The sequence below is a fragment of the Perca fluviatilis genome, chromosome 7 (assembly GCF_010015445.1).
Source record: "Perca fluviatilis chromosome 7, GENO_Pfluv_1.0, whole genome shotgun sequence".
Classification (NCBI taxonomy): Eukaryota; Metazoa; Chordata; class Actinopteri; order Perciformes; family Percidae; genus Perca; species Perca fluviatilis.
Genome location: NC_053118.1, coordinates 42,634,377 through 42,657,293, shown reverse-complemented (window position 1 = coordinate 42,657,293; position 22,917 = coordinate 42,634,377). Strand labels below are relative to the sequence as shown.

The window sequence follows — 22,917 nt, the reverse complement described above, 5'->3', positions numbered from 1 at the left end:
GTTTAGTTAATATGGTTACTGTTTTTAAACTTTATTTATAATTGTTACTTATTGACTGGTGCTGGAGCAGATTGGATTTCATTGCTGGGGTACTCTGTACTAGTATGCATATGAAAATAAACTTGAACTGAACTGATTCACTCAAGTTAAGATCTTAATGTTTTAACACTTGAAGAAGTTTTCACACTTTGTTCTGATGCAGCTTACTGTCAATAATGAGCTACAAAAATAGAGAAACATTAACATTGAAAAATCACACACACACACACACATGCACACACATACACATACTCACGCACACACATGCACACACATACACATACTCACGCACACACACACACATACACATACTCACACACATGCACACACATACACACTCACGCACACATGCACACACATACACACTCACGCACACATGCACACACATACACATACTCACGCACACACACACACATACACACACACACATCTATGAGTGTTCAACATAAAAAGAGTGTTGATCAACATAAAACAATATACTATCGTCAATTTTAAAGAAGATTTATTTGTAAAATATGGTCTGTAATCATGGAATGACATCATGGAATGTCATAGTGACAACATACCATGATGTCAATTTCCTGTGACACCATCAATGACACAATGGTGACATCACAGAACCCTATGATGTCACTGTTGATTGAACCAAGGATTTTGTTGCACAGGATTTGTGTCATCATCAGTGACATCACAGAACATTGTCTTGAGAGTTTATGAATAGGACCCGTTACTCCCATCAGGTTGTTTTTTGACAATGCCACGCAGACGCAGACACGCAGCTCGCCCCGCTCGTAGACGTAGGAGGACTCGCAGGTCCTCCCGCGTCCACAGACGGAGGAGAGTTGTCCGACGCAGACGCTAGGCAACGCTAAGAAACATGCATTTTTAGTGCCCTATCAAGTGTAATGATCTCACATTATTTTTTCCAGAATGAGTCAGCTGCCATCACCACCTGGAGAATCACCGAAAACAGCTGGATGGATAGAACCACGGACAGGTGACATCATCAGGTTAGATGTCTAATTCTAAATATCTTTCTACAATTAATGATCATACAGAACAAACATGACTGGGCAAAAACTAGAAAAATAAGTAAGTGTATACACTGTAAGCATATCTGTAAAACAATGTAGCCTATTATTCATGTTTTTTTATTCTGACTCCCAAGCTCGAAGATGACAAGTGACAGCACCAAAATAAAAAGATTAAGAAGCTTTGAATACATTCTCACTCCCATCTCGTAAAATACGGACGTTTGGTCAGGTGCCATTGTCGTCGTTATTGACGCTAAAAGTCTCCACCGCTGCACGGTGTGGGAGGATCCCCCCGCCTCCCCCCGCCTCTCCACGTTGCACGGGGCAAATTTCACGGGGACAGCAGCGGAGGAAAAGCCCATTTCCTCGTCGTCCCACTTTTTCTCCGGGTGCTCTGCCAGTGCAACCATTTCTTACCATCTAAACAACTGCAGTAGTAGGATTTAAATCAAACTCATGACAGCAATAGTGACAAGTAATGCATGTCAATAAAAAAAGTGGAACACATTCAGAAGACAACGGAATAACCTAAACGTTAAACACGTTTATTTCGGATCAGAGCGGCAGCTGATTTAACACATCAGACTCCAGGATTAATCTTAGCCTGGCTGTTAGCCTGCTCTGGACCAAGCTAGCTGCAAAGAATAAATCTCCATGGTTACTTGGCTGGGTTTAATTCAAACCGCTTTTTTGCAACCAAATCTAAGCTGAATTCATCCAGGATAACTTGAATATCCCGGCTTAATCCCTTATCCTGGTTTTGTGCAACAGGCCTCAGAGTTCTTCTTGTTAAAAAAGGAAACAATGAAGAGAGATAAATATGTGTTTGAGGATGAGTTGAGGATTGTTCCACCAGATGGAGCCCTGACTCTCTTACACAGTTTAGATTCTGTCAGAAACAAGAACACACTGAACACAAGTGGAGCACTAACTAAAATAATCTGTTCACCTTCAGCTCTGATCTCTACATGTTTGATGTTATGATGCTGCTGGTTTTATTGAGAGACACTAACAGACAGAAACATCATCTGTAGCTGTATTTATCTTCCATAACATGTCTTCTTTCAGAAAACATTCATGTCACTACACTTTGTTTAACAGAAAATACTAGTCTTAATGTCATTAATCAGAGAGGTTTGATGCTGATATCTGTTACTGAAAATGTTTAAAACTCTTCACCTGTAGTGTGTTGCATGAAATGCCTGAATTATCCAATTCATATCTTTTAAGGTTTACAGTTTATGACAATCACTAACATCCTTTAGTCCAATCTGTAGTCACAACTAGCCCAACTCGTCTGAACTAACTCTGTGGTTGTCATAGATAGATAGATTTGCTAATCTCTCTGCTGACTATGGAACTTTTTTAGATAGATAGATTTGCTAAACTCTCTGATGAACTTTTTTAGGGCTTTATGTCGACCAAACTGTAACTGAGAAGAATATAAGAGACATGCAATAATACAATTAAAGATATTTCACTTTTTGATTAAATAAAACATGTTAATAAAAGTCTCTGGATGTTATTCTCAGTTTCCAGTGTTGGCCAGTGGCGTAGCACCAGACCCTGGGCCCCCATGTTCCTCAACACCCCTCCCCACCAAAAAAAAAAATAAATAAATAATCGGGCCTCTGTATACATGAATCTGTAGGCCTAGATGTTTATAGGGTAATAACTATTAACTGTAATGCTTAGAGTAGCCTGATAACACACATTTCAAACCTCCTTTTTCAACATTCTCTAGCCTACTTTACTGTGGTTACTACTACATTTTAGTACATTTTTATCCTAATTGTAACCTAATATAATAAAACACACTGTTTGTTTATCAAGATGTTAGTGTTACTTAAAACAAAATATATGAGATAAAATGCCAAACATATCAGATATATACAGAAATACGATGTCCTGAAGCGTTTTCTGCCATCTTGAATTATTTTCTTCGACTCCAGCCACTGACCTACGCCACGCTGCCCTCTCGCTATCTTCACTCTGATTGGCTGTCGCTTTGTCGCATCGCTCAGCATTTGCATAAAATAGACTTCTTGTCTATTTTGGCCGCGCCTTGCTCGTGGCAGCGGTGAGCTCATCGCTTGTCGCCGGCTAATGGCCACTCCCATTGAAAATGAATGGCAGCCTGTCGCTTTGTCTCTGTCTCTTGTAGCTAGTGTGACTGTGGGGTTAGACTCTTTTCCTGTTATTGTAATAAATTGTTGTGAGCTGGCAGAACATAACGTAATCTCGGAGATTATTCCTTCACAGCGCTGTGCAATGCAAGAAAATCTCAGAGCTGAACCGGGCACATCAAAACTCACTCTGGGTTACTGGGTTAATTAAGTCTACTGCTAATTTACAACACTAATAACATTACTGTCGCCAAAATATCCCCGCGAAACAAATCCCCTACTTCACCGTTAACCGTCAAGCCACTTAACTTGTACCACACACACACACACACACACACACACAAACAGTCGGGTTCTGGTGGTTGATTGACGCAGATATGTTCTGATTAGCTCTCATAACGGGCCGGGTAGGTAACGCACTGCCATGACTCCAGTCCTTCCTCTGATGTAGACACAGCCTACACTCTAAGTCAGTACTAGGCTATACAGTGTAGTAAGTGGTTCTGTAAGTCATTTTGGGGTAGCCTACAATTGGCTTTATGCACGGAAGGCTCTTTAGAACTTCCGCATTAATGTAAGCCAGCTCATTCACTTCCGGTGGAATGTCAGCACAGCAACAGCCACCAACCGCAGCATCTTTAAAGGACATTTGTAGAAAACGACCAGGACAGGACAGTAAATATATATTATAGTAGCAAAGTATAGTAGTTTAGTATAGTTATATAGTTATTTCTTAGCAGCAGGCCTAATACATAAGTGATGGAGAGATGAGAAAGTCGTATAAATTTCAGCGTCGTGAGGGAATGACAGCTGAGCACTGCTGTGTCCCTCTGTGTTCATCGTCAGCAAAATTTAATTCGTCTTTGAGCTTCCATACTTTCCCCTCCGACCATCAGTTGTGTTATCTCTCACCACACTCGAGTGTGCAGTAGACACTTTGTATCAGAGGACGTCGTCGAGCCGGCGGCTGAAGGGGGTAGAAGGAGGCTAAAGCCAGGCGCCGTTCCTGTCTTGTTTCCCTGGAATAACTTCTCTCGGAAAGTAAGACTTGGGGTACAGGAGCGGATCAGCGCCAGACCAGAGAGGATGGAGACCGACAAAGTTGCTGGCACTCTTTGTGCCAATGATCATGATTATTGTTCAAGGCCGGACCCTGCGTTTGTGGACTTGGTGGTCTCTGAGAATGAGAGTCTTCGGGATGAAGTTGCCCAGCTGAGGCAGCAGCTGGAGCAGCTGTCACTCACGCAACGTTTCGGGTTACAGCGATTTGGTGGCTCGGACACAGACATTCGTTTTTACACAAGGTATGTAAAGCTAGCTTTTTTCGTAATTTAATAGGCTATACTATTATAATACCTGCTAAACTATTCAGGGCTCGACATAGGCGGGATTCTGAACAGCGATACCCGCGCTACACACACACACACACACACACACACACACACACACACGCGGCACATGTAACTGACTGGAAACCGTACCGATGATTATTTACAGCTGCTGGCGCAGATGAACAAACGCTACACTCGTTACTGTAATTAGCCTACAATAAACCCTCCATGATTACACTTAATACCCACTTACCTGTTTTACAGGCGTAAACAGGCCTTTCTTTCTGCAAGCATTTTCCACCAATCAGGACACTGCATACTACAACAACGTTTCAGTAATCAAAGACTTTAACCATCACTCCTCAGTGAACTGTTCCCTAATCTGAGATCATTTTCTAGTTAAGTAGCCTATCTAGTTAAGTCTAGAAAAATGTAGTTGATGACCCCTGGTCTAGCTTTACCGCTACATTTTTTTTATGTTTAGCCTTGTTATAGTGTTAGTGTGTTCAATTCAAAAATGCATAATGCAGCCTACCATTTGTTTTCCTGTATGCACGTCCATTTGTCTAAGGTACAGGTTCACCTCTAACCATCTGTAGGCTTGTGAGCATGGTACAATAATAATAACTAGTAGATTTAATAAAAGCTTCCTATTTTCACTAGACCTACTTTTGTTTTTTACAGATTTTCATCTTATGACCACCTGATGCGGTTTTGGCAGGTCATCGAACCATCGCTGCAGTACATGGTTCGGGGGACCAGAACAAGAACTGCAGATGGTGACTCAGCAAGGCAAAGTACAGCCATGGTACAGACACAGGCTATACAGGCAGTAGATGAACTGTTCCTCTTCCTGAACTACCTTGCCCTTGGACTGAAGCAGAAGGACCTGGCTGACCGGTATGGGGTACACCAGTCTACTGTTAGCAGGATCATTCACACCTGGAGTAATTTTTTGTTTTGTGTTCTCGGCTCACAGCGAATTTGGATACCCCAAAACAAAATCAGTGAGCACTTGCCAGCAGAGTTCAAAGATTCCCCAGACATTACAGTTATCCTGGACTGCACAGAGCTCAGATGCCAAACACCTTCCTCTCCTTTACTCCAGAGTGAAGGTTATTCCAGTTACAAGTCCCATTGTACACTGAAGGGGATGATTGGCATGGCCCCTCATGGTGCTGTAACCTTTGTTTCTCCCCTCTTTGCTGGCTCAGTCAGTGACAAGCAGATCCTTGTGGAGTCAGGACTAGGTAAACTGCTCAGGCCGGATATGGCAATCATGGTGGACAGAGGCTTCCTGGTGGATGACTGTGTGCCTTGTAAAGTGTACAGGCCTGCATTCCTAGCCGGAAGACCTCAAATGCCAGCAAACGAGGTCAGGGAGACCCAGTCTATTGCACGCCTTAGGGTGCATGTTGAGCGGCAAATTTGTCGGTTGAAGGAGCACAAATTCTTTGATACAGTTATCCCCCTAAACATGTTTGGAAATATTAACCAGCTGTATGTGGTCGCATGTCTCCTATTAAATTACCAGAATGGTCCACTTGTAAAAGCCTGGTCTAAGTAGAGGTGTCAATATGTTTGTGGCGTGGTACTGTGGAGGGCAGAGCATTCAAAGAATATAGCTATTGTTGTTGTTATAGTTGTTAATGTTATTGTTTGTTAAAACCGTTACTGTATATAAAACACAGTTGATGGCCGTTCCACATATAATTTTGCTACAGTGCAATTAAAAATAAAATGATACCACAGCCTTTCTTTAGGGATCTCACAAAATGTGTATTTTACTGTGGTCATTACAAGCAGCACTTACACAATACTGTGTTTAGATACAAATAAATAATCTCAGAACAAATGAACATAAGAAAATATTTAATTGAAGGTGACATGTTCTACGGTCAACAATTTAAATACATTTCAGTCAGTGGAAAAAAATATGTCCATCATTTCAGACAGCATGTACAAACATCAGATACTGTACAGCACCATACAACAGAGTGTACAATGGTCCTGATGGTGTATAAAACCAAACATTGTGTCATGCAATGCATCAGTTAAACTATGGGATTAGTTTTGTGACTTTAATTCCAAGCAAAACTTCTCAAGTATCAAACAAAAAACACTAACTCAAGCAAAAAAATTGTCACCTCAAAGGTAAAACTTAAAACTTGCAAACAGAACATTTGTGTAGTTGTAAACTATTGGTCTTTTATTTGTTTGTACGTTTGTTTACTATTTCCTCCTTCTTACTCAATGATCAATCTTCTCTCCATCACGCTTTGCAGTCCTCTCCCCACTTTCCGATTCCCCCTTTCGTACTTCTCCTTGCTTGGTTTTGACACAAACAATCTTACATTAAAACAGGGCTCGTCCCCATTACTAATGAGTGTTAAGGTGAAGTTTGAGCTAACAACTTTAGTTCCGTCAGTTTCCATTAGAGACTCCAGAGTTTGGTTGGGGGACACTCCACACATTCAACAGAAAAAGTCTAACATTATATATATTATCTGTGATCTACACGGTTACTAACATTTATTTGTTGTTTCCAGGTTATATTACATGCTATACTAGCCATTTTGTACATTATCCTTTACTTCCTATACCACCACTAAACTAATAATTTACCATGGGAATCATACTTTATTCTGCATTGAAACTTACCTCCATTCATGTGGCTGTATTGTAATTATTTCATCTTCTCTCTGTAGAGACCTGCAGGACCGAGCAGGGCTACCCCATACACAAGAGCGTTTACATTGTTATTCGTTCTACGTTCCATTAACTGTTGGCTTTCACTACAAGGTTCCATTAACTACTAAGCTTTTTGCACTGTGGTTCTTCCACACATTCCACGTTGTGGTAGTTGAATTCTGGTCATGTGTTGCTGTGTCTCCATTTCACCTTTTGACGTTTAGCATTGTTTGCGTCGCTCTGTGGTCTGTGTTGCTTTTTTAAATAAAATTTTTTTTTTTTTTTCTTTCTGTTTTTGTGCTTGGTTGTTTTTGTGTTGTGTGAAAATACTTAAAAAAATCTATATTTTATAACAAAAACAAAAAAAAAAAAAAAAAGCAAAAACAAAAACCAACTACATTAAAAAAAAAAAAAAACAAAAACAAAAAAAAAAAAAAAAAAAAAAAAAAAAAACAAAAAAAAAAAAAAAAAAAAAAAAAAAAAAAAAAAAACAAAAAAAAACAAAAAAAAAATAAAAAAAAATCACTTCTTCCATTTCACTTGTAACGTGCTCAATCCATGTAAAACCCGTGCCTCTGCTCTCAGGTGACCGAGTCAGTCCTGTCCTCCGGTTTCACGTTCTGATGTGGTCTGTAGCGTTCCTTTCCTCGCAGTTCCATTTGTTTATCGTTCACCCGTCCATCTTCCATTCCATTCCGGCTTTCCCTATGTCCCACTTCTTCAGTAAATCATATTCCTACCAGAACCATTGACCCCAAAAAAAAACCTGGTGCATTACCTCATGGCCTGTTCCTTGATGGGTTTCTGTCTTTCCTTGCCTGTTTTTATCCACTCACCACCACCTACATATAAGTTTTTTTTTTTTTTTTGTATCCTCAATATATATTATATGACATTTAAAACTTTCCAAATTCATAATAAAAGAACAACCCTTTCTTTTAGATGAGTCAACTGCCTTTCAGTACGTTGGTCCATGGTGTATTCCTGCTTTCCGCCTGTGCATTTCATGTTGGACCATTGATTAAAAAAAAAGAAAAAACTTCTCTTACAAGTGAGATTGTGCCACTCTCCATTTTGTTCCACGTGTATATTTGTGTTTCTATATTTTTACAGCACTTTTCCTTGACACTCCTGTGGTCTTATATCAAAAACTATCTGCGGGTTACGTGTTATTTGTTCACACTCAGTATTATGCTGCTTCGCAAAAAAAAATTCATTTTGACTTCTAGCGGTCTCCCAAAAACCCCCGCCCAACAGGGTGTGGCCAAGTTGTTTCATTTGTCTTGCTCCTCTCCATGTGTGGTCCAGTATGTTTTTTCTTTCTGGGTTTCCTTTCTCTTCTTCTTTTCTTTCTTCTTCAAAAAAAATCTTCTGGTTCTTTACCTTGATCCTCCAAAAAAACTTCTTTCTTTTTTTTTAAACTCAAACAAACCCACCCCCCAAAAAAAAAAAAAACCCCCCACCTCCCTCCCCCTGCCTCCTCTCTCCTCCTCCTGCCTCCTCCCCCTCCTCCTCCCTCCTCCTGCCTCCTCCTCTCCTCCTCCTCCTCCTCTCCTCCTCCTGCCTCTCCTCCCTCTCCTTCCTCCTGCCTCCTCCCCTCCTCCTGCCTCCTCCCCTCCTCCTGCCTCCTCTCTCCTCCTCCCTCCTCCTCTCCTCCTCCTCTCCTCCTCCTCTCCTCCTCCTGCCTCCTCCCCTCCTCCTGCCTCCTCCCCTCTGGCACGCGATGCAGATCCCTGCACACAAAACCAACCAGACACAAGAACAGCTTCTTTCCCTCTGCCATCACTCTCCTGAACTGCTGATAAGTGGGCTCATCCCCACTTTGGCCATTCACCTACACATTACATACTTTATCATTCCAATATGCATTTTGCACAATACATTTGCACTATTACTTTGCACTCTACATCCTTATCTATTTTGTATTTTTTTATTATTCTTTGTATATTGTTAATTAAAGTTTTAAATCCAATCAAGTTTGCCTGTTCATTCATTCCTGCTAATATATAATAATTAATTCCTGCTCATGCAAACGGTTTAAAGTAATAATAAAATTAGTATCATTGTTGTTAAAGTTTGTTAAAGGTTAGGGGAATTTAAAAAAGAACGTTAGGGGAACGTTCCATAAAGGTTACAACGTTAGGGGAAGGTTCTCTAAAGGTTGCAACGTAAGGGGAACGTTAGTTCGATGTAACCAAAAACGAACGTTCCCAGAACGTTCAACCAACTTTCCATAATAACGAAAACACAACCAAAACACAACCAAACCTAACCTTCAGGGAACGTTCGCGCAACCAAAACGAACGTTCCCAGAACGTTCTGGGAACCAAAAATTGTTAGCTGGGACGATGCTCTCCCAGGTCACCTTAGGTTAGTAACGTAGCTATATTATGGTCTATTAGGAAAAAATATTATCCAGCTAACTACTAATCTAATTGTTGTGGTTGCTATTGGCCTGATAATACACAATGCTAGGGTATTGGTTAAGTTGTACAATAGAAGCTGTGAATGTAATGTATTATATCTAGAGGTCGACACATACTGTACAGTACAAATGCAGTGTTGGCACTGCTTAACTGGTTCATCTTTATAGTTTTGTGCTCATCTGTACTTTCCTAGTTATGACAAAGACTGGCTATCCTAACTAATTACATGTCTTCTGTTGCATTTGCAAGCAGGTCAGCATAAGGAAAATGTTCATAGTGTTTTTAAAGCCTACACATTTGCTAATGGCTACTTAAAAGCAAGTTATTTTAATTGTAAATAACACAACCTTGGAAGCCTCAGTTATTGGTAAGAACTTTGTTATAATTTTCTATCACAGCTCACATCAGGCAGCAGGCAGACCAACCAGGAGGACGTGGAGCAGCAGAGGGAGAGGAGCCTTTAGTCTCTCTGTGGAGGAAACACTGTGTGCGAAGGCTTCAAACAGCCAGGGTATAGACCAATAGTGTATGTATTGATCATATTTTGGTCAGATACTCAATGAACACTTACAATAACCTTTTTCTTAAGTTTTCATTGGTGTACTTGTAGTTTCTTGGTCCATTGTATGTCAATATATCATACTACAGTATACTGTCCTGTAATTTAATAGTTTACATTGTCTTACTGTAATTAGATTTTAAAATGCACATAATATATTAAAACTTTTTTTACATTCACCCTTGTCTGGTTCATTATATAAAACAGGAAATAAGGTTGAGACTATTATAATGCTTTATTTTTAGTCCAATATAAAACTTCACATACATAATGGATATTTGAACATATTTAGCTGGGGCGCCGGTGGTAGAAGAAGCTGGAACTCAGTGTCAGTAATTATTTGCAGTACATCACAGGTCAGGGTCAGTTTTTCATCACCAACAATACACAAACATACTGAGTAAATGGGTTATGTATATATTTCACATATTCAGTTTCACCTAAGGCAAGCTGTATTTCTCTGCTGACTTGTGTCTGCAACAACAATTCTGAGGGTGGTGCAGGAATATCACACACAACTCCTGGACGCCTGGGATCATCTGGTCTCCTGAGCTCACTGATGGCCCACCGCTCCAGTCTGGACCACAGCCTTTTCTGCAGGACAGTTCTCTGAAGGGCTGGGATGTGGCTGTAGTCCTTCACTTCCTTGACTTCTTATTGTAAAGCTTGAAGTACCTTATTGGATGATAAAAAAGTGTTTGAAAATTAGCTCAATAATAAATAATTGTAATAAAGCCTGCACTCCAGAAACATTTTTCTAGCTTTCTGAACACTACTGGAACACTTATTTCTGGAATATTATTGATCACACTTTCTAGATTCCTACCTCCCTGTTGACTACATGTGTAAAGTAAGATATGGCCAGCCACCAGGACACATGCACATCACATCAAACCATAAAGATCACTAAGCAAAGTATTTGTCAAGGGCCTGGTGTGTTAGTTAAAGTACATAGTTTGGACAGTAGTAACACTATGCATTAATTCTAAATATTGCTGACATTTACAGCGCTAAAAAATACAAAAAATACGTCCGTTATCTGCCATCTTACGGTAGTGCAAAGAAAGAAGAAACAGTGTGTACAGATGGAACATTATCTAATGGATGTGTCGAACTCTAGATATAATATATAACATTCACAGCTTCTACATTGTACAACTTAACCAATACCCTAGCATTGTGTATTATCAGGCCAATAACAACCACAACAATTAGTAGTTAGCTGGATAATAATTTTTCATAATAGACCATAATATAGCTACGTTACTAACCTAAGGTTACCTGGGAGAGCATCGTAGCTCTGCTCGGGTCCTGCAGGTCTCTACAGAGAGAAGACGATAATTAATACAGCTCCATTGAGTAAGGCCTCACGAAGAATACATGATTCCCATGGTAAATTATTAGCTCAGTAAGATAGCCGGTGGCTACAAGTTTTAGATAACGTTAGCAGTATAGCTAACGTTAAATGCTAACTTAAAAAAGCTTTACTAGCTAGCTAGCTAGTAACTTAACACAACGAAACAACAAATGTCTAGTAACCATGCTTGCAACGTAGATCACAGATAATATATATATTAATAATACTTACACTTTATTAATCTTGTAGGAATCCCCTGTGGAGTGGCTTGTGTGTCCTCCAGACCAGACTCTGAGTCTATAACGTTAGTTTACTATGAAGGTAAATATGGTGCAAAACGTGAGAGCTTGTAAATGTGATGTGAGCACTTGTAGAATATGATGTGAGAACTTGTACAACTAAAATTGAACTCGTAGATGGGATGTGAGCACTTGTAGAATATGATGTGAGAACTTGCAGAACAAAAATCTGTACTTGTATATTAACATTTCGCTTGTATAAAATATTCACACACATGAGCTGAATTTGAAGTCACATAAAGGAAAAAACACGAGAGGTTGTAGAAAAAAAATCTGTACAGCAATTTTTTTTTTATACCCTGAGTACAACAACTCGGTGATCACAGCTTCTCGAATCGGTCTCTACAACCTCACAAGTGTGCTCTATCGCACCAAAGTGACGAATCTGTGCGCCTTGGTTTTTGCTACTATTGTTGTGCGGTACATTTGGTGCAAAACAAACTTGCACTTGAAGCTGTGAAGATGTGAGAGAGCAGAGGGGAGGGGGGGGGGCACAGATCGGGATAAGCCAATCAGAAGACGAAGCGCGGTCTTTTCTGTTCTTCTTCATGTCGGCGAAGATCCGCAATGGCTCAACAAGAAAGGGTAAGTTGGTTCCAAAAGCTTAGTTTTGGTAGATTTGTAACGTTACTGTGATTAACGAGTAAATAAATAATGCCACAGACACCTCACATTCCTAATAACGTGTTACGTTAGTAACAAAATAAGAGTCAATGAATGCACTTTGGCAAGTAACGTTACCGTAGCTAGCTAGCTAAATGACGATGCTGTAGCGGAAATGGCCGTCATTCAATAACATTATGCTAACGTAGCTAGTTCCACAGGGATTGTGCTTTTATTTTTCTAATCTGTACAGAACAACTTGTTTTCTAACTTTTGCTAACGTCCTAAGGGGTATAACTGTTGATGATAATTGTTGATTGTGTTTAGATATGCCAAATTGAGATTATATAAGTGATTATTGGTTGGACTGTTAGCCAAGCTACAACGGCCATTTGTTGCCATAGCAACTCCAAACATCCTGGGCTGTGACCGTCTAAAAGCCAGAGGAATTAAACATGCTCTGTTTTTGTTTCTGATTATGCTTTGTTTGTTATTGACGGCAATAAATGTTCTATTGGTTTACTTGTAGGCTGTGAACTGCGCGTGTCTGGGTCACTAACAGCGATATATAACAAAAGTTGTATCCTGGGATTCATTTAAACAATTTGTTAGAAAAAGTAATAAATAAATTATTATTTCTGAGACAATTAATTGTCCAGCTAAATTTGGAATTGTTACTGGCCTATTATCACATAGTGTTAAATACATTATTGTAACACATTGTTTTTTTCCTCTAGGAAAGGCTGCTCGATCATTTATTGACCAGGCTCTACAACAGACTATCAAGTGCCCCTCTCGATCGGCCCCTCTGGACATAGATTACCTCGAGGTTTATTTGTTCACAGGAGCTAGTTGTACTCAGCTCACTATCCAGCCAGCTTGAGATCCCTCAAGCTGTGTATGATGCCATTACTGAGGTGCATTGCTTAGTCTCTAGGAAAAATGAACAGGAAACAGCTGTAACAGTTTTGCTGGAAAGGGGAAATAGTGGGCGCCCTAGAGTTATATTAAGCAAGGAATATGTGTCTGAGCTTCTTAATATGGGCCTATCTGTCAAGTGCATTGCAAAGCTTGTAGGGGTTTCTAGGTGGACACTGCAGAGACGCATGAACGAATGGGGTTTGTCTGTGAGGGGTCTATACAGTGACCTAACTGATGATGAACTTGACATCCTGGTGTCAGTCATTCACTCCAGCAACCCAAATGCAGGGTACCGTATGATGATGGGACTGCTGCGAGCACAGGGACATCGTGTACAGTGGCAGAGGATTCGTGCATCAATGCACAGAGTTGACACTGTAGGGATTGTGTCCAGAATGGCTGAGTTGCGGTGTGTGGTACGCAGGACATACTCTGTCCCAGGCCCCAAATCTTTGATGCATATTGACACAAACCACAAACTTATAAGGTTTGTTGTGTTAGTCTAATAGAAAACTATTGCAGGTTCACAATGTAGAAAAAAAGGGAATTAATGATTGCCGATTTTTTCACCATGTCAATTAAGGTACAATATGGTGATATTCGGAGGAATTGATGGCTACTCAAGAAAGGTACTGATAATCACACATTCCTTTTTATTTTTGCATAACAATTATGTTAATACTGATTATTTGTTCATACAGAAAGTCTAAATTTTCATATGGACACCTAGTAGTTTAAAGTTCAGGTCATGAAGTCTTGTGTACCTAAATCAAAATGTGCAGTTTAGGGTGTGATGGAGTGTTTTCTGTATTATTCTCACAGATAATGTATCTTGGTGTTGCTGATAACAACAAGGCCTCCACTACCCTTGCCTTCTTCAATGAAGCAGTTGAGAAGCATGGCTTACCACGAAGGTAAAGGTTCTTCATTAAATTGAAAACAATGTATACCTTTAACTATAACAAACTTCACCTATAAGGGTTCGGGGAGACCATGGGGTGGAAAATGTTGATGTGGCCCGCCTTATGTTGGAGGAACAGCTTCATTGCGGGAAAAAGTGTGCATAATCAGAGGTAACGAGAACACGTATAAATAAATGTGTTAAAATTGATATGCTATTATTAAATGGCATGACATCATCAATTGATTATCACTTCCTCTATTGTGTTTTAAACAGAATTGAACGTCTCTGGCGAGATGTCTTTAGAGCAGTCACATGTCTCTTCTACAATCTGCTGCACCAGCTGGAAGAGGATGGTCTTCTTGACCTGTCGAGTAGTGCTCACCTTTTCTGCTGCCACTATGTGTTTATTCCCAGCTTGCAAGCCCAGCTTGATGTGTTCACAGATGGCTGGGACAATCATCCCCTTTCAACTGAGAGAAATCTCACTCCCAACCAACTATGGCACATGGGACTACAGCACAACTCAGAAGAGTACAATGATGAGGTATGTACTTCTGAAATATGCTCAGCACAGCATGGAGTTAAGGCAGAATAAATAATTACTTCTGATCTTACAGGATTTGCACATCCCTGTGATTGACTGGGAGAGTAGTGGCCTTATACCCTCGGATCCAAACTGTGGCATCCATGTCCCTGAAAGCGATTGCCCTTTGACACCTGACGAGCTGGCTGGACTTTGTGCTGCTGTGGACCCAATGGGACCTTCAACATGCATGGGAGTAGACAGATATTTAGCTGCACTGGAGTACATGCACCGCATTGGCTACGAGTAGGGTAATCTCTGTAAACTGCTTCTCATGTCCCCCTGAAAAACGAGCAAGGACTAGAGACTGGGAAGGAGCTTTGTTGTTAGTGCAGTGTGATTAAATTCTTTGAGATAACTGAAAAGCACGTTACACATTATGCAGCATATCTGGAGAATAAATATATAGACATACAGTACAGGCAAAAGTTTGGACACATCTCATTCAATGTGTTTCCTTTTTATTTTCATGACTATTTACATTGTAGATTCTCACTGAAGGCATCAAAACTATGAATGAACACATATGGAGTTATGTACTTAACAAAAAAGTGTGAAATAACTGAAAACATGTCTTATATTTTAGATTCTTCAAAGTAGCCACCCTTTGCTTTTTTTATTAATAAGGGAAATAATTCCACTAATTAACCCTGACAAAGCACACCTGTGAAGGTAAAACCATTTCAGGTGACTACCTCATGAAGCTCATTGAGAGAACACCAAGGGTTTGTAGAGTTATCAAAAAAAGCAAAGGGTGGCTACTTTGAAGAATCTAAAATATAAGACATGTTTTCAGGTATTTCATACTTTTTTGTTAACTACATGATTCCATATGTGTTCATTCATAGTTTTGAATGAACCATGAAAATTAACACATTGAATGAGAAGGTGTGTCCAAACTTTTGGCCTGTACTGTAGATAATTGATATATAGAGAGATAGATGAAGAGAGAGAGCGAGATGATAGAGAGATAGATGGACAGAGAGTGATAGAGATGACAGAGAAATAGAGAGATAAACACATTGTTTCAGTTTCACTTTATTATACTTTGAGATATCAGTTTAACTAAGTCTTAAACACATGTCAAAATACAGCTTGATTATCAGGGACTCCTTTTATACAATTTCCCATTTCCTTGAAACTGACAAAACCTTTAGTCATTTTTTGTTTCTGTCTGGTACACTAGTGCAAGAGACTGCATTTAGTTTAAAGCACTCCAGTCTGTCTGCAGTTTTCAGGCAGCATACAACTTTCTACTTCAAGCTTCTTTTTTTTTAAAAGAACAAATGCACAGAATTCTTTTAAAACACTGTTAAATAAAACAAACACTTTCAATGGAAGCCACTATATAAACATCTTCGTAAATGTAAACAACTTTTTCAATAAATAAAATTGTTATTAAAAGTAAAACAAAATGAAAACTACCATATGCATTTAGGTTTTCATGAAAAGCAAAAGTGGATGTCCCCTACTTTCTGAACATTGCTTTAAAAAGGAATAATTGGGACTTTCTTAATTATACCTTACAATCTCAGTATGTGCTGGTAACGCTGTTCGATCTTGTTCTCGCATCAGGCCATCACAGAACATGCAGGTAACTGGTTCCAACTAGCCTACTGCTCCGAATTGTGACAAAAGTGACAAAATAACGCCAACATGTTCCTATTTCCATGTTGTGATTTGTAGAGTCACAGCGTGTACAAAAAAACAACGTAACATGAGACACAGCCGTCTTCTAACTGTAAACAAACCGGAACTATATTCTCAGACCGGTTGCTGCAAAGCAAATCATTCCGCCCAAGTACTATATTCTTACGCCTGAGAATATAGTTCCCGGTTTGTTGGAACATGTTGGCGTTATTTTGTCACTTATTCGGAGCAGTAGGATTACTGGAACCATTCATGCCGTGTTCTGTGCTGACGCGATGCTGCTGGAACCGTCAGACAGCATTACAGCACGCACGGAGATGAGAAGGGTATGTACGACTTGTCTAACTCTGGGGGTTACGGTGAATAAGATAAATTCCCAATAAGCTGCCGTGTTCCTTTAACATTTGTGGTGTGGCCTAACAATAGCATGCAGTAGAACTTGCCACCATGTTTTTAGACTTTATATCAATCCAAACCCAGTATCATTTGTTGCAATGCAACCTTCCAGATGATCATGGAACTCTTGGTAATTGGTGTAGTAACCAGGCAAGCGCAGGATATGGAAGCAGGTGGACGATGTTGGATGGTCTGCCTGCACCACCTCCACTTGCATGTCCTGCATGGGCAGCTCCCAGCCAACCCAGAATTTTACCAGCTGCTTGAGTTTTTCCTCGGTCACTTAAATGGATAACACACCAATGGAAGAGAGGACAACAAATGTTACATCAATGATATTATAATACGGAGACTCAAGTTTGCAATTAATTGCTCAAAATTAGTTTAGACAAATAAATAGTAAAAAGGTATGTATGAATGAATTTCTAAAGCCCTTATCTTTCCATGAAGGCACAAGGAAGCCACAATCTAAAATGTATCTTTTAACACAGCTTTTTGATCACTGCAGAATTCCATGTGTGTTATTTTAAGTCTTCACTATTATTGTAAATGTTATTGCTTTCAAAATGTTCCATAATAAAACCTGTAGATCCTAAACGCATACAACTTGGAAAGTACGAAAACAATATACCTGTCTCCACAAACTGACGTAGGTAGCCAGCCATTTTGCATCTGATTGCAACAGAGCATCCATTGTCGTCCTCCTTTTCCTCTTCTCCAGGCCAGATGATGTTGTCTAGAACCATCTGAATGTAATATTTGAAGATTATGAATGCAGTGAACAGTACAAAAAAAGCAAAACTTATTAATTTTACACTTTAAACATCTGTGCCATGTTTATGTGGACAGTTTGTTTGGCTTCCTTCTGTGGCACCTGTGCAGAGCAACGGAGGTCTGCCAAGATCCAGTAGACCTCAGCTGCTCCATGCACTGGCACTACAGAGAAAAGTCAAACAATTTATTTACACACACAGCCATGACAGCAGGATTTAAATCAGCAAAATATCTCTAATAACATGGATTAAAATACCTGAGCACTGCATTTAGCCATAGACTGATGAGGGAACACCACTGGAACCACATCTGGCCTGGCCTCCAACAGTGGCCATAACATTGTGTCCTGCAGTCCCTGCCTCAGCTGTTTCACTTGTTGGGAGGTTCGCCCTAACACCTATATAGATATTAAAGTGAGTTGTTAATTTTTTCAAGGAGTAATGGGCATAAAAACTTGGTATGGTTTAAAAATCAATTAAGCAGTAAAATACTGTACATTTCACCAGAAATAGCATAATTAACAGTTGATGAATCAAACTCTTCCAACAACAGAGAAATCCCTTTCTTTATGAACATAATAGTTTTGGTTGTTTGAGCTTACCGCATGCTGTAGAAGACTGTGTAAAAGCCACACATGGTTGGCTTGTGTCAACACAGGAAGGTCCCAAGATAATGCCAACTGGTTAACAGCAGCCCTCTGATCCTCTGTCAGCTCACTGCTTGTTTTCCTCTCAAGCTTAATGCATGGTTGGGACAAGGTATATGAATATGGTGACATGCATGTGAGTATTCATGTGATTTAGTTCATACTTTGCATTCCGCTCCAAACCTACCAGCTGTATTGTCTCGCGTATATCAATGTCTGCCACATCTTCCAGCACGATGGTTGCTGTCTCCCGGGAGCCACCTAACAAAACGTGCAGAATTGCTGGGCTGACACCTGTCAGTGGAGGACCACCATGCAGAAAGGAGTGACCTATCATCCTCCCTGCCATCTTGAACAAGTCACTCTGCACAAGCACTTGCGAGGTGGAAGGGATGAGGTGATCAGCTTGGCCCTCAAAAAGCATAGTGCTTGTTCTATTTCCTGCATGGAGAGCAATGGAGCATCTCCTTTAGTTATGCAGGTTATCACAGAAATGTAGACTTTAGTAAAGTTAATTCTCTTTAAAGTAATTTGAAACATGCTTGTGATAAAGGGCTACATAATTAAATTAATAAACTGTCCAAAAATTTGCCAAAATCCATCAAGAATCCGTTCTGCAACTTGTGCATCACTAGGCTGAAGAAATGGCGTTTCACACCCTCTCCAGTTGCTACATCACCTATAAAACAAATACTATTGTTACTTGTCAAATGAATCAACTACATATTAATTTAGGTGCAATATATTTGTAAAATGTAGTTACCTTCCAATCTGCAATGGAGTGGTCTGGCCCAATCTACTTTATAAACCTTGTAAAAGCTGATTAGTCTTCCCTCCTGATCTTCAACATCCTCTCTCATGTCAAGTCTTACTTTCAGTGTTGGTTCATCCTCTTTTTCCTGTAGCAAATACCTTCTGTATAATATCGCTGCCCTCTCTGGAACTTCAACCCTCTTCCAGGCTGAAAAATATTTTCATGATTGAGTTTGTACAAGGGTATAATATTTCTGTTGGAGTATCATTAACATTCTATTTCTGGAAAAAAGTAAAAACATTTAAGACACATGAAAACACACCGTCAGACATTGCAGGTACTGGCCCTGTTGGTATGGTTTGTGATGTGCCAGGTGTTAAGTACACATAATTGGATGGGCTAGCAAGGCTGCTTTCAGTGACACTGCTTGTGGAAACATCTGGTGCTGAAGTGCGGTTTTCAGATGCAGCCACCATCATGGAATTCAGAGAAAAACTAGATTTAAAAAAAATATATGTATTGTAAATCCATTACAGACATCTAAAATGATAAATAACAAAGCTTTAAAAATAAACATTTAATTGCACTATTTTCTCAAACTAATTAATGCAAAGCTCACCTAAATTCCTTTTTTTAATAGAAAAAAAAGGTAAATTACAAAGGAAGTGGTTGGTCTGTGATGCAGTTCTCAGGGCCAAGAGTTTAGTAGGACCCTCCTTGTTTCACTTGCCATTGTGTAAAATAAAGTGTCAACTGTTGCAGATACTCCAGTGACATGTTGACATTACCTTTCCCCACATGAACTTGCATGGAGGGCCATCGCCTCAGCATCAAATTGCTCTCCACATATTGGGCAAGAATCCTGGAGAGTCAAAAATGAGGTTTAGGAAAACACTTAATTAACCAGGTTCACATGACACTAAATTAGATGCATGAATATTACAGCCGAAACATGGGGCAGGGATGCATTGTGTCACACAAGTTGTGCAAACTTTTTTTTAACCTGATACAGACTCTATACATTTGTTCTGTGTAGTTGCTGCCGGCTTCAATGCATCAATTTTAATGTAATGCAGTTGGTAGCTTGTGAAAGCGTAGGCTATTACTGAATTATTAACTGGATTGTTTTAACTATTAGTGGATGCATTAATTTGATTAATTAATTTAATGTGAAATGTACAAACTAGTGTTCATTTTGTCAGCTATTTTTAATTTAGTCTGTGCCAAATGTCCTTGTTAGTTTGTCATATTTAGTCACACATCTTTTTTTATTAGTCAAGTTTTAGTCTATTAAAAGCCTCGTCATTTTAGTCTAGTTTTAGTCAAAGGGGAACAATGTATCTTAATCCAGTTTTAGTCAAACCAGTTTAGTCTTTAAATTATTTGACATTTCTAATAACCATTTCAGTCAAATAGTGTTTCACACATTAAATACTGGTTAAATGTCATAATATCCTGACAAAATACACTTGTTGAATAATTTTTGTTGTCTGCAACTTTGTTTAATACTGGTTTTATATCGAGCCTCTTCCTTTATGCAAATACAATCGTACACAGACACGTTAGATAAGCGCCAGGGCTCAGTATATATTTATGTTTAACGTGGCATTTCATTTTATCAATGTGAAACATCCATGTGTCCAGACAAGGCTAGCAGCAGCGCCGCCGCGTCAGACACCTTTCTGTTGGGTAAAGACATCCACGCTGCTGACACGCAACAGAAACGCCAGGCTCACGCTACGCCGGCAGTGTGTAACTGGCCTAAGAGCGGCTAACCAGCAAGCTAAGCCTGTCTCCTTCCCTTGCCCAGGGCCTAGGATCTAGCGGCTTCTCCAGCCGGCTGAACCAGGCTGGCTGGCTGGCTGGCTTCCTTCGAAATTAACACTAGTACAAACACCTACAAGGTTGCTCTGCTGGTCACATTGCCACGAGTACAATGAGGTATTTATGTTATAGACTAACTGCGTAAAAGAATTACAGACAAGCAGTGTGATGCCCGTGCAGATGTGTGTGTGTGTGTGTGTCTACCATGATCTATGCAGCAGTTCAGCTTTAATCAAGGCGCTGAGTGAAATTCACACCAGGTGTATTTCAGACATAAGGCACCTCAGATTATGGACGAGCCCACCGACACTGACATCCACTTTTCACTTGTAAAATCTCAAGTAATAACATCAAGGCCAGTACCTTTTAGATAGATTAGAATGACTGATTGTAACAAATCAGATTAACATTTAAAGTGAGAATTGGACTCAAGCCATGAGACTTCAGCATTGATTTGAGTTTTTGTGACTTTGTTCATTTAAATCTTAATTGCTTACCACACAAATAACATCTGGTTCCTGGTCTTTCTCCTCTTCTGCCACAAGTTCAAAATTCTCCACAAGGAATTGGAAAAAAAAAGTATTAACATTTTTTCTACAAACATGTAATATCTAATATGCAGAACACATCCCAAATACATGTATTATATGTTAGGAATAGGTATAGATTATAAAGCCTTAAACAACTAAGGGAATCTATTGTTCTTCGCAACAGCATTGAATCAGATCACTTACATTATCATGACACTGACAGGATTCAATGTGGAAAGGCAGCAACTGAAGAGGAACTGATGTGCCACAGGTAATGCAGTCATTTTTTGGCATATTTAAACTCCGGTGAATCATATGGCAAGGGGGTTGTGTCGATCTTTTCTTGAAGGGGGACAATATAGATAATGTTCTTTCCATTGTTTGAGGACGACTTTAATATTTTTGCTGTGTAGCCCTGGGAACCATGGGCCAGTGGAGTAGTCTTTCTTTGTCCACTGCCTCCTTTGAAAGAAATAAAGAATTTAAAGAAGCGCAAAAATGGAAGTTCATTATATTATTCCAAAAGTTTTCAAATATGAAGTACTGAACAGGTATGGAGGCTCAACTCTTTTGCCCGGTGTAAATTAGCTCACCTGCAGCTTTTTGGAGAAGCCAACCGCCACGCAAATGTCTTAATTTGGGGTATTCCTCAAGCAGAACTCTGGTTATCTGAAGATCAAAACAAATTATGTAAAGTGTGTAATGATACCACATTCCATACACATGATGCTGGGGGGCTGGAATCAATCACTTGTCTTATGCTGCCTTTAATTTTGTCAGTATTTAATATTTTCACTTTGTAGCAGAAGTTAGGCTACTTAATTACTATTCATTCAGTGCCAAAACTTTTTACTTTACATATATGTTTCTATAATTGTGTTACTTTGCTATGTTGTAACGGCCCAAAAAACATTTTGCTACAATCTAACCTATACTCAACACCTGTCCTATAACCTTCCAGAAGAGATTTCGATCCAAAACAGCACATGAACAGTTGCCTAGAAATCTAGATGCACCCTAGCAGCAGAAAATGTAATTTCCAGCCAGGGTCTTCTGCAACTCTCTGTTGGCGTGCAAGCTGGATAAACCAAATTCTGGTCAGGCCAATCACATAGTGTATAGAGTCGGTGGGCGGGGTTTAATATAATCACGGCAGAGTTGCAAAGTTCTGCATGAATTCCCTGCTACTTGAAAACAAAGAAGATGGCTTCTGCCGGCAAACAGCGGTCTTTTGAATTGGAATTGGCTTTGGTCGCGACTCTGGAAGACTTTGAGTTCAGCTTTTCTTTCAGAAAAGAACGGCACTGAAGTCATTCTTAAAAAAGGAAGATGAGTTTGGAGTTTTGCCGACCGAATGAGGCAAAAGTTTAATCTATCAACTAGTGTTGCTCTGGTTGGTTGTAGCGCGCAGAGAAAATTTGAAAGACAACCGTTTATTGTGCCACCCAGATTGAGCCCTGCCATTGGTGA

At 39.7% G+C, this 22,917-nt stretch overlaps 2 protein-coding genes across 2 annotated transcripts; one reads left to right on the top strand and one right to left on the bottom strand.

Annotated features, from left to right (window-relative positions):
- The first annotated feature begins 609 nt into the window (after positions 1–609).
- Positions 610–7,845, top strand: LOC120562512. Its single transcript, XM_039806218.1, has 5 exons — positions 610–645; positions 969–1,036; positions 4,096–4,503; positions 5,215–5,905; positions 7,807–7,845. The coding sequence occupies exons 1-5, from the start codon at positions 610–612 to the stop codon at positions 7,843–7,845; spliced, it is 1,242 nt and encodes a 413-aa protein (XP_039662152.1).
- Positions 7,846–13,303: 5,458 nt separating this feature from the next.
- On the bottom strand, positions 13,304–21,469 carry LOC120562767. Its single transcript, XM_039806658.1, has 11 exons — positions 21,415–21,469; positions 19,882–19,955; positions 19,416–19,538; positions 19,103–19,300; positions 18,932–19,018; positions 18,527–18,780; positions 18,295–18,429; positions 17,950–18,090; positions 17,551–17,665; positions 17,000–17,201; positions 13,304–13,396 (listed from the first exon to the last, which is right to left on the bottom strand). Exons 1-11 carry the CDS (start codon positions 21,426–21,428, stop codon positions 13,375–13,377), a joined length of 1,365 nt encoding a protein of 454 aa, XP_039662592.1. The 5' UTR covers positions 21,429–21,469; the 3' UTR covers positions 13,304–13,374.
- Positions 21,470–22,917: the final 1,448 nt, after the last annotated feature.

Coding starts and splice junctions, on each gene's coding strand:
- LOC120562767 (XM_039806658.1), bottom strand. Junction 19,301..19,415: donor AGTACCTGCAATGTCTGACG/GTGTGTTTTCAT, acceptor AATATTTTTCAG/CCTGGAAGAGGGTTGAAGTT. Junction 17,202..17,550: donor ACGTCAGTTTGTGGAGACAG/GTATATTGTTTT, acceptor TATCCATTTAAG/TGACCGAGGAAAAACTCAAG.
- LOC120562512 (XM_039806218.1), top strand. CDS start 610: ATGTCAATTTCCTGTGACACCATCAATGACACAATG. Junction 1,037..4,095: donor ATGGATAGAACCACGGACAG/GTGACATCATCA, acceptor TCCGACCATCAG/TTGTGTTATCTCTCACCACA. Junction 4,504..5,214: donor GACATTCGTTTTTACACAAG/GTATGTAAAGCT, acceptor TGTTTTTTACAG/ATTTTCATCTTATGACCACC.